Source organism: Callorhinus ursinus, unplaced genomic scaffold (assembly GCF_003265705.2).
Source record: "Callorhinus ursinus isolate GAN/ISIS: 27379988/994484 unplaced genomic scaffold, GSC_fseal_2.0 scaffold7, whole genome shotgun sequence".
Taxonomy (NCBI): Eukaryota; Metazoa; Chordata; class Mammalia; order Carnivora; family Otariidae; genus Callorhinus; species Callorhinus ursinus.
This window is the reverse complement of record NW_027397069.1, coordinates 6,225,606-6,239,761: the sequence shown is the minus strand read 5'-3', so window position 1 is coordinate 6,239,761 and position 14,156 is coordinate 6,225,606. Positions and strand designations below refer to the sequence as shown.

Below are 14,156 nucleotides of genomic sequence, written 5' to 3'. Positions count from 1 at the left end.
TGAATCACAGCTCTACATATAAAACCTCTAAAGGAAAATATGAATATTTCTTCTGGGCCTTGCTATAGTCCAAACTATGTACTTCTTAGCAAGTACATAAAAGCACTGAACATAAAAGGGAAAATTCGTATGTTTTTATTACTTTTAAAAATTTCCATTAAACAGGGCGCCTGGGTGGCTCAGTTGGTTAAGCGACTGCCTTCGGCTCGGGTCATGATCCTGGAGTCCTGGGATCGAGTCCCACATCGGGCTCCCTGCTCGGCAGGGAGTCTGCTTCTCCCTCTGACCCTCTTCCCTCTCGTGCTCTCTATCTCTCATTCTCTCTCTCAAATGAATAAATAAAATCTTTAAAAAAAAATTTCCATTAAACAGCAGAGATACATGTTTGTTACAAAGACTGAAATCCTAAATGCTGACGATACGAAATGCTTGTGAGATTGTGGAACAACGGGAACTCTCATTCACTGCTAATGGGACTGCAGATGGTACAGCCATTTTGGAATAAAGTTTAGCAGTTTTTTACAAAACTAAATATCCTTTTACCCTATGATCCGGTAGTTGTACTCCTTGGTATTTATCCAAATGAATTGAAAATGTTTCTGCCCTAAAAGCTGCATGTGAATGTTTATAGCAGCTTCACTCATCATTGCCAAAACTAAGAAGTAACCAAAATGTCTCCTTTAATTAGGTGAATGGATAAGTAAACTGTGGTACATCCAGGCAATGGACTTTTATTCAGCAATGAAAGGGTATTAGCCATCAAGCCACAAAAAGACATGGAGAAACCTTAAATGCATAATGCTAAGTGAGAGCAGCCAATCTGAAAAGGTTACATTCTGGCTCTACAACGTTCTGGAAAAAGCAAAATGTTGGAGACAGTAAAGATCAGTGGCTACCAGTGATCTGGGGGGATGAAGGAAGGGTTAAATAGGTACAGCACAGGGAATTTTTAAGGTGCAACTATTCTATATGAGATCTTAATGGTGGAGACATGTCATTATACATTTGTTCAGACCTGTAGAATGCATAGCCCAGAGAATGAATCCTGATGTAAACTGTGGGCTTCAGTTAAAGTATTACTAAATTAACCAAATGGATCAACATTGGCTCATCAGTTTTAACAAATGTACCACAGCAATGCAGAATGTTAATAAGAGGGATGCTGTATCCAGGGTGGGGTGAGGGAGGGTATGTATAGGAGCTCTACTTCCTGCTCAGTGGTCCTGAAAACCTAAAACTGCTCTAAAAAAAGTCCATTAATCAAAAAAAAAAATGCTGAAGGTAAGACATTTTAGAGAATATTTGTAAGCCATAGGGGGGAGAAAATACAACACATAAATCTGACAGAGGCTTTCTAAAAAAATAAAGAACTCCCACAAATCAGGAAGACCAATATCTTAATAAAAAATGGGCAAATTTTTGAATACAAGTGACCAGTAAGACTAATATTGAGGTGCCCATCGTTACTTGTCATAAGGGAAATGCACATTAAACTGTAATGAGATACATTCTCAGCCACTAGCCTGGCTAGAAGTAGAAACCCAACACGAAATGGTGGCAAGGTTATAGAGTAAGCTCTGTTGCTGGGGGCTGTATAGATATGGTTTAATACCTTGTAAAACAGGGTGGCAGTTTTTATAAAATTAAACATATGTGTACCCTCATATTTCCACTCCTAGAGTTTTTACCCATAAGAAATCAAAACATCTGTCTTCAAAAAAGGCTCATACAAAGAATGTTTATAGCAGCTTTGTTCCTAAGATCCCCAAACTGGAAACAACCCAAATGTGCATCAGCAGAAGGATGAACTAATTTTGGTATGTTTGTACAACAGAGTACTACTCGGCAATAAAAAAAGAATGAACTGTTCACCATGCATCAACCTCAGAAACATTCCATTGGGCAAAGAAAAGCCACACATAAGAGTGCCTCTTTTTGGTGTCTGTTTATGTGAAGCTTTAGTCTAATCTGCAGTTGAACTACTGGGGGAAAGGGGTAGATTTCCTGGAAGGATAATGATGGAACTTAAAATTTTGAATTTCATTGTATATTAATATATTTTTAAAAAATAACAGGTTGTTGAAATAATGGAGGATTTCAGATACTGTACCAAATTACGATAATGAGTGATGGTAATAACTCTTAGCATTCTGTGCCATGCACTAATCTGAGCGTGTTATACCTTTTATCTTCTTCAATGAACATGTGGATAAAGTGTTCTTACTATCTTGGCCTCACTGATCAGGAAAGAGACACAAGGAGGATGAGTAACTTGGAAGGTCACATGGTGTTTGGGGTTGGTGGTCAGTCCAACCCCAGGACTTGCAGGGGTGGTGGCTAAACTCCATCACCTTTCCTGACTAGTCATGCCTGGTGTTTAAATTGAGAACCTGAAGCCTTTATTGGTGGCAGAAGAAATAGGGTTTGCATAATATTAAAATCCATAAGATTATAAGTAACATTAGTATTCGTTTCCTGATTCAGGTGTCATTTGTGTTACTATTTGTAATGCTAATGAATCAAACTTGGGGGTGTTCCATAACCCTTTCTAGGCAGTATTTTGTGATACACACTCTTTACACAGCCTCCTCTATTTGAATGTACACATTTTAAATTGCATATAGGCAGGATTCTATTCCTCTACTATGACAATTTCTAGCTTTGAAGAGGTTCTCTGAAAATGCTGCTTTTATCTTTCTTCTGCAGTGATGAACTTTAATGTTGGAGTGTTGTAAGTTCTCACATAATAAGGCTTAGATTTTTGTTTGCTTTGGCACCAAGTAGACTTCTGTTTAAAATTCCTTTAATCTGTTCATTCCATGCTTTTTATATTCATTTTGATAGCTGATGGCTCTGTGAAGAATTTTATATGAATTTATGAACTAATAAAACTTGTATTTGTAAATTCTTCTTCTATCCCAACTTGCTAAAAGTGAGTTTTTCAGCAAATTGCTGAATTTTTGTTTTTAGTTTTTTTTTTTTCCTGGAGGAAATAAACAATTCATATGCTAGATCTAAAGTTTCATTAAAATTGCTATGCCCTGTCTCAGGCATTTTAAGTGGGCCATCTGTCTAAACATCTCTCTCTCTCTTTTTTTTTTTTTTTCTGATCATTTCCTCGACTTATTCATGAACCATGGGAGGGCTCCTTTGTAGTCGCCATGTAGCTGGTTCCATCTACCCCCACTGAATACATCTATGTGCTTGCATAACATATCTTTTCACCATGCTGGAAATTCTCTGAACTTGGTTCAGATGAATGGCCCACTTTTCTGAAGGCCTTTTTCTTCCTGCAAAGATTTGTATGCAGAAGCTGACCTCTGTGGCTATGGAATGCAGCATATTATTCTTGATCATTTTACAGACCACCCACTGTGAAAGTTATGATCAAGGATTGCTTAATGATTCTTTGACCACTAACATTGTTTTAACTCAGTATTTCACTCTTAAATAGGTAATGGCACAGTTGAAAACCAGCTTTTTTGAGTGTTTCATAATACGGTTTTGAGATGCTTATGATCCTTGATAACTAAAGATGCTGTGAGTGAAGTTTACATAAAATCTGCCTTAAAACATGACATGTAAGAGCAGTGTATTTGGGTTAGTATTATTTACACTTCTTTGAGTAACATATTCTAGTAAGTTAAATGTGTTAGCAGTAAGTAACATTTGTGATAATCAGCTGACCGTTTTTACTATAAAATACAGAAAAATGCAGTTTTATTGAACATATTCATTCTGGTTGGCTGATGATAATCAAAGTGGACAGGTCTGAGTAAGGGCTATTATTTGACTTGCTTCGTGAGTAGCTGTTTATGTGAATTCCCTTTTCCTGGATTTTGAAGGGTTTGTTTGTTTTTTGAAGTCTTAACTTAAATGATATCAGCTTTTCAAGTAACTAATAAGCTGCACAGATGAAGTTTGTGATCACAGGGCAACCTCTTTCGGCATGTAGTTCAGTAAAGAAGCTGTTCTCTGTGTACGGTTACTCTAGTGAGTTGTGTGAAACTCCAGGACCTCTTCTCTCCCTTTCCAGAGAGTTGTTTATAAAAATCTTTGAGACTATTTTGGATTTAATGGATAAATGTAACTTTTCTAAAATTTAAAATATCACTGTAAAATGTAACTGGTACCATCATAAGCATGTTTGTGCTGGTGGGATTCATATCAGCGTTTCAGAGTAATTATCATTACTGTAGTTGCACTGGTTTTGCAGAAATAGAGCACATGGACTTTCAGGCTGGTATGTGTTACTAGCTTTACTTATAGTTTATTTGTGCCGCAGAGCTTATGGATCTTTATCCTGGGCATATATACCCAAACCCATCCAATTTTATTTTAAAACAAAACAAAATGACTTTCAAACTTAGGTAAAGCCAGAAGGGATCTTACCAAGTTGTGTTTGTGGAAGAGTGAACTCATAAGGAGATTCCACAGTGTGACCATTTTTTCTCATATCTCATGGGCTTGCTTCCGCAGGGAAGCCTCTTTTCCACATCCTCGTAACATGTTACCTAAAAAGATACTGTTTGAAAAGTGCCATTCCAGGAGCTATGTGCTCCGAAGGAGCAATAGATTTCCCGTCACCGCCCCCCCGCCCAAGTGCTGTGCTAGCTCTATTTCACAGGTGTAGAAATTACGGTTCCAAAGGACTAACGGAGTCCCTGCTACATTGTAGTAAGAGAATGGGCTGAGATGAAACCTCAGGATTTCAACTCAAGAGAGCCTATGCTCTTTGCACAAGGTCCCTCTTGGGGTAGGTTATAACATATATGAAACAGATGTGGATCAAAATAAAACAATGGAAAAATAAATAGGTTCTGAAGGATGGCAACTCTATCTCGCCACCATCTGTAGGATTGCTTTCTGTGGGAAAATGCAGTCTGGGTTCTAACAGGATGTCAGGATTAACTTCCCAGCGCCTCTGGAAACAGGCTTGTTGCATAACTAAAAAGGGTCTCCAGGTTTACTGGAAAGAGTTACCTCCTCCGGGCTACTGAGTTGTGAAAAATACTAGGCATATAATATAGATTAAGCAGAAGGGAGATGATGAAGGTTTGTACTATGATCAGTGCCTATAATTAGGGAACAGTTTATGAGAGAGATGATATTCTTGAAAAATCTGTTAGTTTGCGGAGCAGAAGGAATCCATGAAAGGATTTCAGTTATGGAGGAGAGGGGCAACAAGTGTAGGTCTAGGGTTGGGACTAATCAAAGTAATAAAAGTTACCATTTATATGCACTGTTTAATTTAATCCTCAGCACATCACTATGATGCAGATGCTGTCATATCTCTGATTTGATACATAAGGAGACTGAGACCTAACAGTTGACTCAAGGTCAGAACTAATTAATGGCAGGGCTGGGTTTTTTATCCACTTCTGCGAGTCACCAGAGCCTGAGTTTGTGACCACTGTGCTTAGTTCTGCTTGTTTTAGTTTGGTTTGATTTGCGAAGTACTTTAAGGGTTTGGCGCAACTGGATAAACAAGTCAGAGAATAATCAGAAATAAAACTGGAAATAACAAAGAGTGGGGCCTTATTTATAGGAAACTTGAATGGTAGTTAAGTTAGTTAAGATTTAACCTGCTGTGAAGTAGAAAACCGTGGAACAATCTGGAGCAGGAGAGTTACATAATTATTTTGATAACAAAGATTTAAGAAAGCAATGTGGCCAGTAATATTAGCTGTCAGGTTATTTCTGTTATCACAGTACCCCTGAAAAGGTCAGGTGTTAACCCTGTTTGAAGATAAACAGACTGAAGGCTAGTGAGGTCGTCTGTATAGTCCAAGAACATCCAGGTAGTAAGCCAGGAGCTTGGGGTCCATGCTCCTTTTGGAGCACATTCTGTCCCTTGGGTAACACAGTGTCCCCTTCGCAGTGCTCGGCACATAGCAGGTGTTCCTCAAATTCCTTCCTACTGCCCTCCCCCAGCCCTTTATCCCCACCCTGCCCTGGGACCTGGGGATACAAAAGTAAGGCACGATCTTGGTCTTTTAGGAGCTCACAGGCCAGCGGGGGAAACACACTCGGACAAATGATGCCCCGTGGAAGAGAGTGCCAAAGTAGAGGTGGGGCTGGCACACACTCTGCCGCGCCCTGCCTTTCCTCTCTCCTCTCCTCCGCCTCCTGTATGCCTCCCTGTTGTCCTTTGAAGCCCTCCTGTGTGAAGCTCTGGCCTCTGAAAGCGTCCTCTTTAAATTGCCAGCAGAGAATCCTCCATGTCTCTGCCTTGTGCATTAATATTGATTTGTTGGTGCATTTTTTAAACTTTTCTTTAATTTTCACTTCTGTAGTATTTAAACCATTTCTTCATCTTCAGAAAATAAACAGTGGGCCGAATACAAATGTTCGCCTAAATTATCCATCATCCTCCATTAGGCATTGTGTCTAGAGATGATTTGATTATAGTCATAGTTTTTGTGACTGAATTTTTTTTAGTAGAATGCACAGAGAATCCTTTTGAAGTTTGGGGGAGGGGGTTTATGTTAAAGCATAACCTGCAACATTTTTTCAGAGCTGTGACTTAAGACAAGAGTTGGGATACTACCTATTTAGTGCTTCGTAAATGCTACTTTACAACTATAAATAATGAAGACACTCAGTATTGAAATTAGGTTAATTTAGAAATTGTTAAAATTTTGTTACTTTAAAAAGTGAAAAATATTTATATTCTAAAAATGTTTTTGTCTCTGGCTGTTTGACCCAGTTTTTATGGACCATGTAATGTGGATCATTGGCAAGAAAAGACCTGTGTGTTAAGACTAGCATCACTGATGTTGCATTCTTACCCAAACAAACAAACAAAAACCAGAACAAAATGAAAGAATACAGGGAAACCTTTGGAGGTGATGGATATGTTTATTACTTTAATTATGGTGATGGAAACACAAGTGAATAACTATGTCCAAACTCACTAAATTGTATGTTAATTATCTGCAGTCTTTTTTGGATACCAAGTATAACTCAATAAACCCAGAAAAATAAGAGACTAACATTGTAAATTTTTAAAACTGTCTGAAACAGTAACCAAATATTGAAAAGAAATTAATATCGTATAAAGTTAATCTTTGAAAGACTGTCACAATTAAGCAACTCAAATTCGTAGAAGAGATGATGGTACTTTGAGTAGATGGAGGTACCACCGTTATCCCAAAATGATTGCTGTTGTCCTCGGAATGAATGTGTGTTTTTTGTTTGTTCTCACTTGCTCTAGTTTAAATCTGAAAGCTTTTTTCCAAGGATAGAACCTTTTAAAATAATGTTCTGAAGCACAGTCTTTTTTTTTCTTCTTCAGAGTGCCTATTATTAAACCACAAGTGGCTAACTGGGAGCTGTCAATAAAATTGCATGATGAAGTTCATACTGTCATAGCATCAAACAGTGGGCCAACATTCTCTGTGAGTTTCATTTCTTCATTATTTTTTGGCAATCTTGAAATTATCTGTGAATATTTAAAGCAATTTTTAACCTATTCAGCGACTGTCATCTTTTGAATCTGTAACATAGCTATGTATTTGTTTCATCTTCTTTAGGAAGCTGAATGTAAATGGCAGTTTTTATTATCTCACGTTAATTAGGAAATATATCCTGAGATTTAGGCACATTCTAAACCCACTTCCTGACACCTGATTCATTTTCCTTTTGTTATTGAGAAGTAATACTTTTGTTTTTGTCACAGAGAAGAGCATCTTTAAGTATAATTCCAAACATATGATAGCTGTGGTAGGTAATCATTCTTTTTAAAACAAGTAATCTGAAGCCTATATAACATTTTCTTGAGACTTCATGTTGTGTGAGACATTCTTGAGGCTAAATTTACCTTGTGGTGACATTCCTTTTGTTTCAAAGGAACTTAAACCCCTTGGATAGTACCCATGATAGAACTGCTTTAGTTTAATTCCAGTCTATACTGAACAATGTTACATTAAGATTTAGTGTTTATACTGTGGTATGAATGATATGTTTAAATACTGTGATTTGAGATTGCCAGAAAAAATACCATGAAAGGTTAGCTTGTGTCCTTTTTTGCTTTTAGCATGAACCCACAGAAACTGCTATGTAGTTAGTACAGTGAATATTTTATTAATCTACATATCTCTTCTTGTGGCTAAGTTGTAATGAAAAGTCATTTTGTTGTGTGGAAAAATCGAAAGATTTGAACAGGATATGAAAATTAAAATAATATAATTTCACTGAAATAAAACCTGGTGAGGCTGAGGTATATGGTGGTAGTTTCGTTTGTTTGTTTTTACACAAACTGTACCCTCAGTGTGGGGCTCAAATTCCCCACCCCCAGGTGCAGACTCCTGTACTCTACCAACTTGAGCCAGCCAGGCACCCTCTGGTGGCAGTTTCCTGATAGAAAATACCACAAGTCAAGAGTTACGGAGTATTCATTTCTGCAGCATATCCTTATTACATACCTACTGTGTGCTAGTTAAGTGCTAGGCTGTTACACTGGAGAAGCTGACATTCTTATGTGGTAGTCAGTCACAAGTAAATGAGATTAATTCATGAATTAAGGGTAGTCTCATTGGTTGTCTTTAAATTTTGTGATTCATTCTATATGCCAAAATTGCTAAAGCATTTGTTCCTAAAAGGTATTTCAGTCAACTCTCTTAAAATGAAAACTACGGTGTAGTTAAACAAATGTCTTATGGTGTGTTTTGTGATTGACTTACGTGATTCTTTACATTCCTCCTTTCCATATGATCATTTAAAAAAGTAGCTTTATAAATGGAAACTTAAGTGTACATCAGGTTGAATAGCAAATTATATGTATTGAAGTGAAGAGTATAAATATTATAGTATTGTATTTTCCTTGGGGAAGGTTAACTTTACAAAAATGTAGACTTAGCATAATTTTCAGTTCTATACTGAGTCACCCTGAAGTGTTACTGTTCATCTGATCCTCTAATACAGTGTTTTTCTAAGCAGTGCCTTGCCTTAATAAGAAAACTGCTCAGATTACTTCTTAGAGCTGTTATTTCTTTGTGCTTGTTTCAGATTCCATGTTGAAAAACTAAAGACCATCAGCTCAAGTGGTGCCTTTGACTTTTTCCTGTAGAATTACCTCTTGCTTTACTTTTTAGCTCATGAGAACAGTAGGGCTGTTTAAAAAAACACATCAAAATTATTCCATTAAAAATTTCCCTGAAAAATACCCACCTTGATATATAGTATCAATAACTACTACCCCCATTTATTGGCTTTGCTGCTATCAGAAGTATCAGACCCAATGAAAAGCAAGTACTCCTGATAGTGTGTACTTTTTTTCTAAGCATATTTGGACTGAGCTTCATTTGACATGAGTCTTACTGAAAAGAGCAAGGTGAATAGTGTAGACTAAGTAAAAGCTCATTGGTATGAAGTTTTTAATAGTGTGAAACCTCTGCTTTTAGGGTCTCAGGGGAAGAGCTGTGACTATTGGTTTTCACCCACTGCCACATCAAGAAAAAATTAATTGTCCTAGAGATGACTGTCTAGGTTAATGATCCCAGAAGTAGTACTGGCAAAGTTATATGACTATACTAATGCTTCAGATACCCCACATTTTCAGAATTATTTTAATTACAAAAATTTAAATTATAAGATATTTCAAATGAGGAAAGTACAACAAATGTACAAATATTCTACACAGGTCTCTTATTAAAAAAGAAAAAAATTCATAGTTACAGCTAAATCCCTTCTTTATTCCATCCCATTCCACCCTCTTCCTCTCCAGAAGTGACTAGCCTGCAGATGCTAAGTGTCCTCCTGGTACATATTGTTACACTTTCAGTACGCATGTGTGTACTATAATAGTAAAAAAGTTGTGAAAATATAATAAGTACTTAATGATACAATTTATGTAAAATTTTGAAATACACAACACAAAAACAATTCCATTTTACAACAGCATCAAAAAAAATAAGACACTTAGGAATAAACTTAACCATGGAGGAGAAAGACTTGTACATGAGATACTACACAATGTTGCTGAAAGAAATTGAAGAAGAGACAAACATGGGAAAGTTCTCTTGTGTTCATAGGTTGGAAAACTTAATGTCGTTATGATGTCAGTATTACCCAAAGCAATCTACAGATTCAGTACAATCCCTGCCAAAATCCGAACTGAATTTTTGCAGAGATAGAGAAATCCATCCTAAAGTTCATATGGAATCTTAAGGGAGGGACCCCGAATAGCCAAAACAATTTTGAAAAAAAAAAAGAACAAAGTTGGAAGGCTTACACTTCTTGATTTTAAAACTTATTACGAAACTGTAGTAGTCAAAATGGTGTGGTACTGGCATAAGACAGACACATAGATCAATGGAATAGAATTGAGAGCCCAGAAATAAACCCTTGGATATATGGTCAAATGATTTTTGATAGGAATGCCAAGACAATTCAAAGGGGGAGAGGAGAGTTTTTTCAATAAATAGTAGTGGGAACATTGTATATCCACATGAAAAAGGTTGGATTCCTGCCTTACACCATATACAAGATTAACTCAAAATGTATCAAAGACCTAAATGTAAGAAGAAAACCTGGGAAAAGTCTCATGACATTGAATTTGATGATCATTTCTTGGACATGATGTTAAAAGCCCAGGCAACAAAAGAAAACATAAATTAGACTGTATCAGAATTTAAAACTGGTGCATTGGGGTGCCTGGATGGCTCAGCTAGTTAAGCTCAGCCTTCGGCTCAGGTCATGATCCCAGGGTTCTGGGATTGAGTCCTGCATCAGGCTCCCTGCTCAGCGGGGAGCCTGCTTCTCCCTCTCTGTCTGCTGCTCCCCCTGCTTGTGCTCTCTCTCAAATAAATAAATAATCTTAAAAAAAAAAAAACCACAACAAAACAGAACTGGTGCATCAAAGGTCCACAGCCAACAGAGTGAAAAGGTATTCCACAGATTGGGAGAAGATATTTGCGTGTACCTGACAAGGGGTTATTATTCAGAATATACAAAGAACTCCAGTAACTCAACAGCAATAAAACCAAAAAACCAACCTGATTTTAAAATGGGCAAAGAACTTTAATAAACATTTCTCCAAAGAAGATATAGAGATGACCAGTAAGCACATGGACATATGCTCAGCATCAGTAATCATTAGGGAAATGCAGATCATAACCACGATTGGACACCAACTCGCAGTTCTTAAGATGGCTATGATAAAAAAACAACACAAAATATAGTAAGAGTTGGTGAGGCTGTGGAGACATTGGAGTCCCCATGTAGCTATTGGTTGGAGTGTTAAATGGTGGCGTTGCTGGGAAGACAGTTTACAGTTTGGTGGTTCCTCAAAAATTAGAAGTGGAATTCCCATATGATCCAGCCATACCACTGCTGGGTATTTACCCCCAAAGAATCAGAATCAGGGTCTTGAAGAGACATTTGCAGACCCATTGTTAAGCAGCATTGTTCCAAATAGCTAAGAAGTGGAAGCAGCCCAAATGTCCATTGATGGATAAGTAGATAAACAAAATGTGGTGTATACCTCTCAAGGAATATTATTTATTCAGCCTTGAAAAAGAAATTCTGACCAAATTCTGACCTGTGCTGCAACATGGACGAACCCTGAGGACATTGTACTCAGTGAAATAAGCCAGACACAAAAGGACAGATACTGTCTGATTCCAAATCACACAGTACGCAGAGTAGTTAAATTCATAGACAGAACATGGAATGGTGGTTGCCAGAGGCTGGCAGGGGCGGGGAACAGGGAGTTACTAGTCAAAGGACGTAGAGTTTTAGTTTTGCAGGATGGAAGACGATGGAGAGGGCCAGTGGTGATTGATGCAAAGCAAGGTGCATGTATTTAATACCACTAAACTGTACACTTTAAAGTGGTTAAGCTAGCAAATTTTATGTTATGTAAAAGTTTTAAAAAATACACAAACAGATTAGTATTTTTGATAAAATTTAAAAGCAGGAAGGATGAAACTTTGGGGAAACGAAGGAAGCATGGTAGAGGGAAAAGTGAAGTGAAGGAGTAGTAGATGGGGTGAAATTTTATGTTTTAGGACTTTGGTACTGAATATAAGGGTCAGAATGAATAGCAGAATTAAGTATAAAGTTTGCTCAGTACAAAGTTGAAATAATTTTTTTATATTAATATGATAAAACCAAAAACAAATAGTTTTACTTATATTTATTTCATGATTCTCTACTGGATTCCCAAGGTATTTTCCATTCTCTTTTACTCTTTGTAGTATGAAACTGGTCAAAATAGTTCATGATAAAAGAAAAGATTAATGCATTTGTTATCTTTAAGATGATGGCCTAAATTCACAATGAAAACAATGCACTTGGAAGAAAATTGTTAGAGTACTCTTGACGCGGAGAAAATTTGCTCAGGAATTCAGGCTTCCTAAAGATGAAAAAATGAGCACTGTACGTGCACTTAAATTTTCCTTTGCCTGGTATTTATGTTAACTACAAATAAGCAGAAATAATAAAGAACAGTTATATATGACCCTTGATAGTGATTTAGATATCCTTTGTTACAGTGAGCCACTGATTGAAATTTCTCTAAAGATCATGTTAACTACTTCTTAAGAATAACCAGAATCCTTAAACTAAGGGATTTTGGCATGGCAATGTAATTTTTGTTAATAGTTGAAAAGAAAAATATAAATGATCAAAAGTAACATTTAGCATGGTCAAGGAAAATGAAAATTGTTTTCATTAAAAAAAAAAAAACAACTCTTTTCAGTTCATTTTCCTAAATGAGATTTTATTATTATTTTTTGCTTCTTACGGAAAGGTCAAAACTTTCCTTTTTGATAGCCATAAAATTTTGCTCATTTTTGAATTACAGTCAGAATCTTTTCATTCTTCCAATTTGAAGTAAATTATATATTGATAAAATTTATCCACTTCTGAAACAGCAGTTTTGTGCAGCAAAGCAACTATAACTGGTGAAAATGATAAAAATCTAAATTGTAGATGACATGTTGTTGTATGTGGAAAATCCTAAGAAATCCATTAAGGAACTATTACAAATAATAAGTTTAGGAAGGGTGCAGAATACAAAATAAATATATAAAAATCAGTTGCATTTCTACTTACTTGCAATGAACAATCCAAAAATAAAATTATGAAAACAGTTCCATTAACAAGAGTATCAAAAGAATGAAGAACAAAAGAAGTACAAATTTATACTGTGAAAACCACAAATTATTGAAATAGAAATGAATGGAAATCCAAATATAAATAGAAAGCATCTCATATTCCTGGAAGACTTAGTATTGTTAAGGTGTCAGTATTTCCTAAATTGTTCTACTCCTGCAATGTGATTCCTTCGAGAATCCAACCTTTTTTTCCCAGAAAGTGACAAGCTGATACTAAAATTTATGTAGAAACTTAAGGGACCCAGAATAGCAAAAACAGTCTTTAAAAAAAGAACAAAGTTGGAGAACTCCGTTTCCCTTTTCAAAACCTGCAACAAAATTGTCTCGTAAAGACAGTCTAGTACTTGCGTAAAGATAGAGAATTGAGAATACAGAACTAAATCCCTGCATGTGTGTTCAAGTGATTTTTGACAAAAATGCCATTGTAATTCAATGAAGGAAAGAATAATCTTGTCAACAAATGGTGCTGGAACAAGAGGGTATCGAGATGTAGAAGAATAAAGTTGATCCCTATCTCATATTGAGTTAATATACCAAAATTAACCTAAAGGGGACAAAAGATCTAAATGTGAGAGATAAAACTCTTAGAAGAAAACATAAGGGTACATATTCATGACCTTGCATGTGACAGTGGTTTCTTAGATATGACAAAGCACAAGCAACAAAAGAAAAAATAGGTAAATTGGTCTTTGTCAAAATTAAAAACTATGCTTCAAAGAATACTAACAAGAAATTGAAAAGACAGACCACAGAATGAGAAAACATATTTGCAAATCATATATTCAGTAAAGCACTCGTATATAAAATACATAAAAAAAAAACTGGGGTGCCTGGGTGGCTCAGTTGGTTAAGGATCTGACTCTTGATTTTGGCTCAGGTCATGATCTCAGGGTCATGAGATCGAGCCCCACGTCAGGCTCCATGCTAGGCACAGAACCTGCTTAAGATTTTCTTTTTTTTTTTTTTTTAAAGATTTTATTTATTTATTTGACAGAGAGAGAGAGAGTGAGAGAGGGAACACAAGCAGAGGGAGTG

The 14,156-nt window shown here is 36.3% G+C and overlaps 1 protein-coding gene across 5 annotated transcripts in view; it reads left to right on the top strand.

Moving 5' to 3' along the window:
• PCCA (propionyl-CoA carboxylase subunit alpha) overlaps nucleotides 1-14,156 on the top strand; it is a 394,194-nt gene that overhangs the window by 250,867 nt on the left and 129,171 nt on the right. For all 5 annotated transcript variants that reach the window (XM_073894335.1, XM_073894336.1, XM_025874636.2 and 2 more), the window contains one exon: nucleotides 7,298-7,400. In XM_073894335.1, the coding sequence (XP_073750436.1) occupies nucleotides 7,298-7,400 (103 nt within the window). The remainder of the gene's footprint in view (nucleotides 1-7,297; nucleotides 7,401-14,156) is intronic.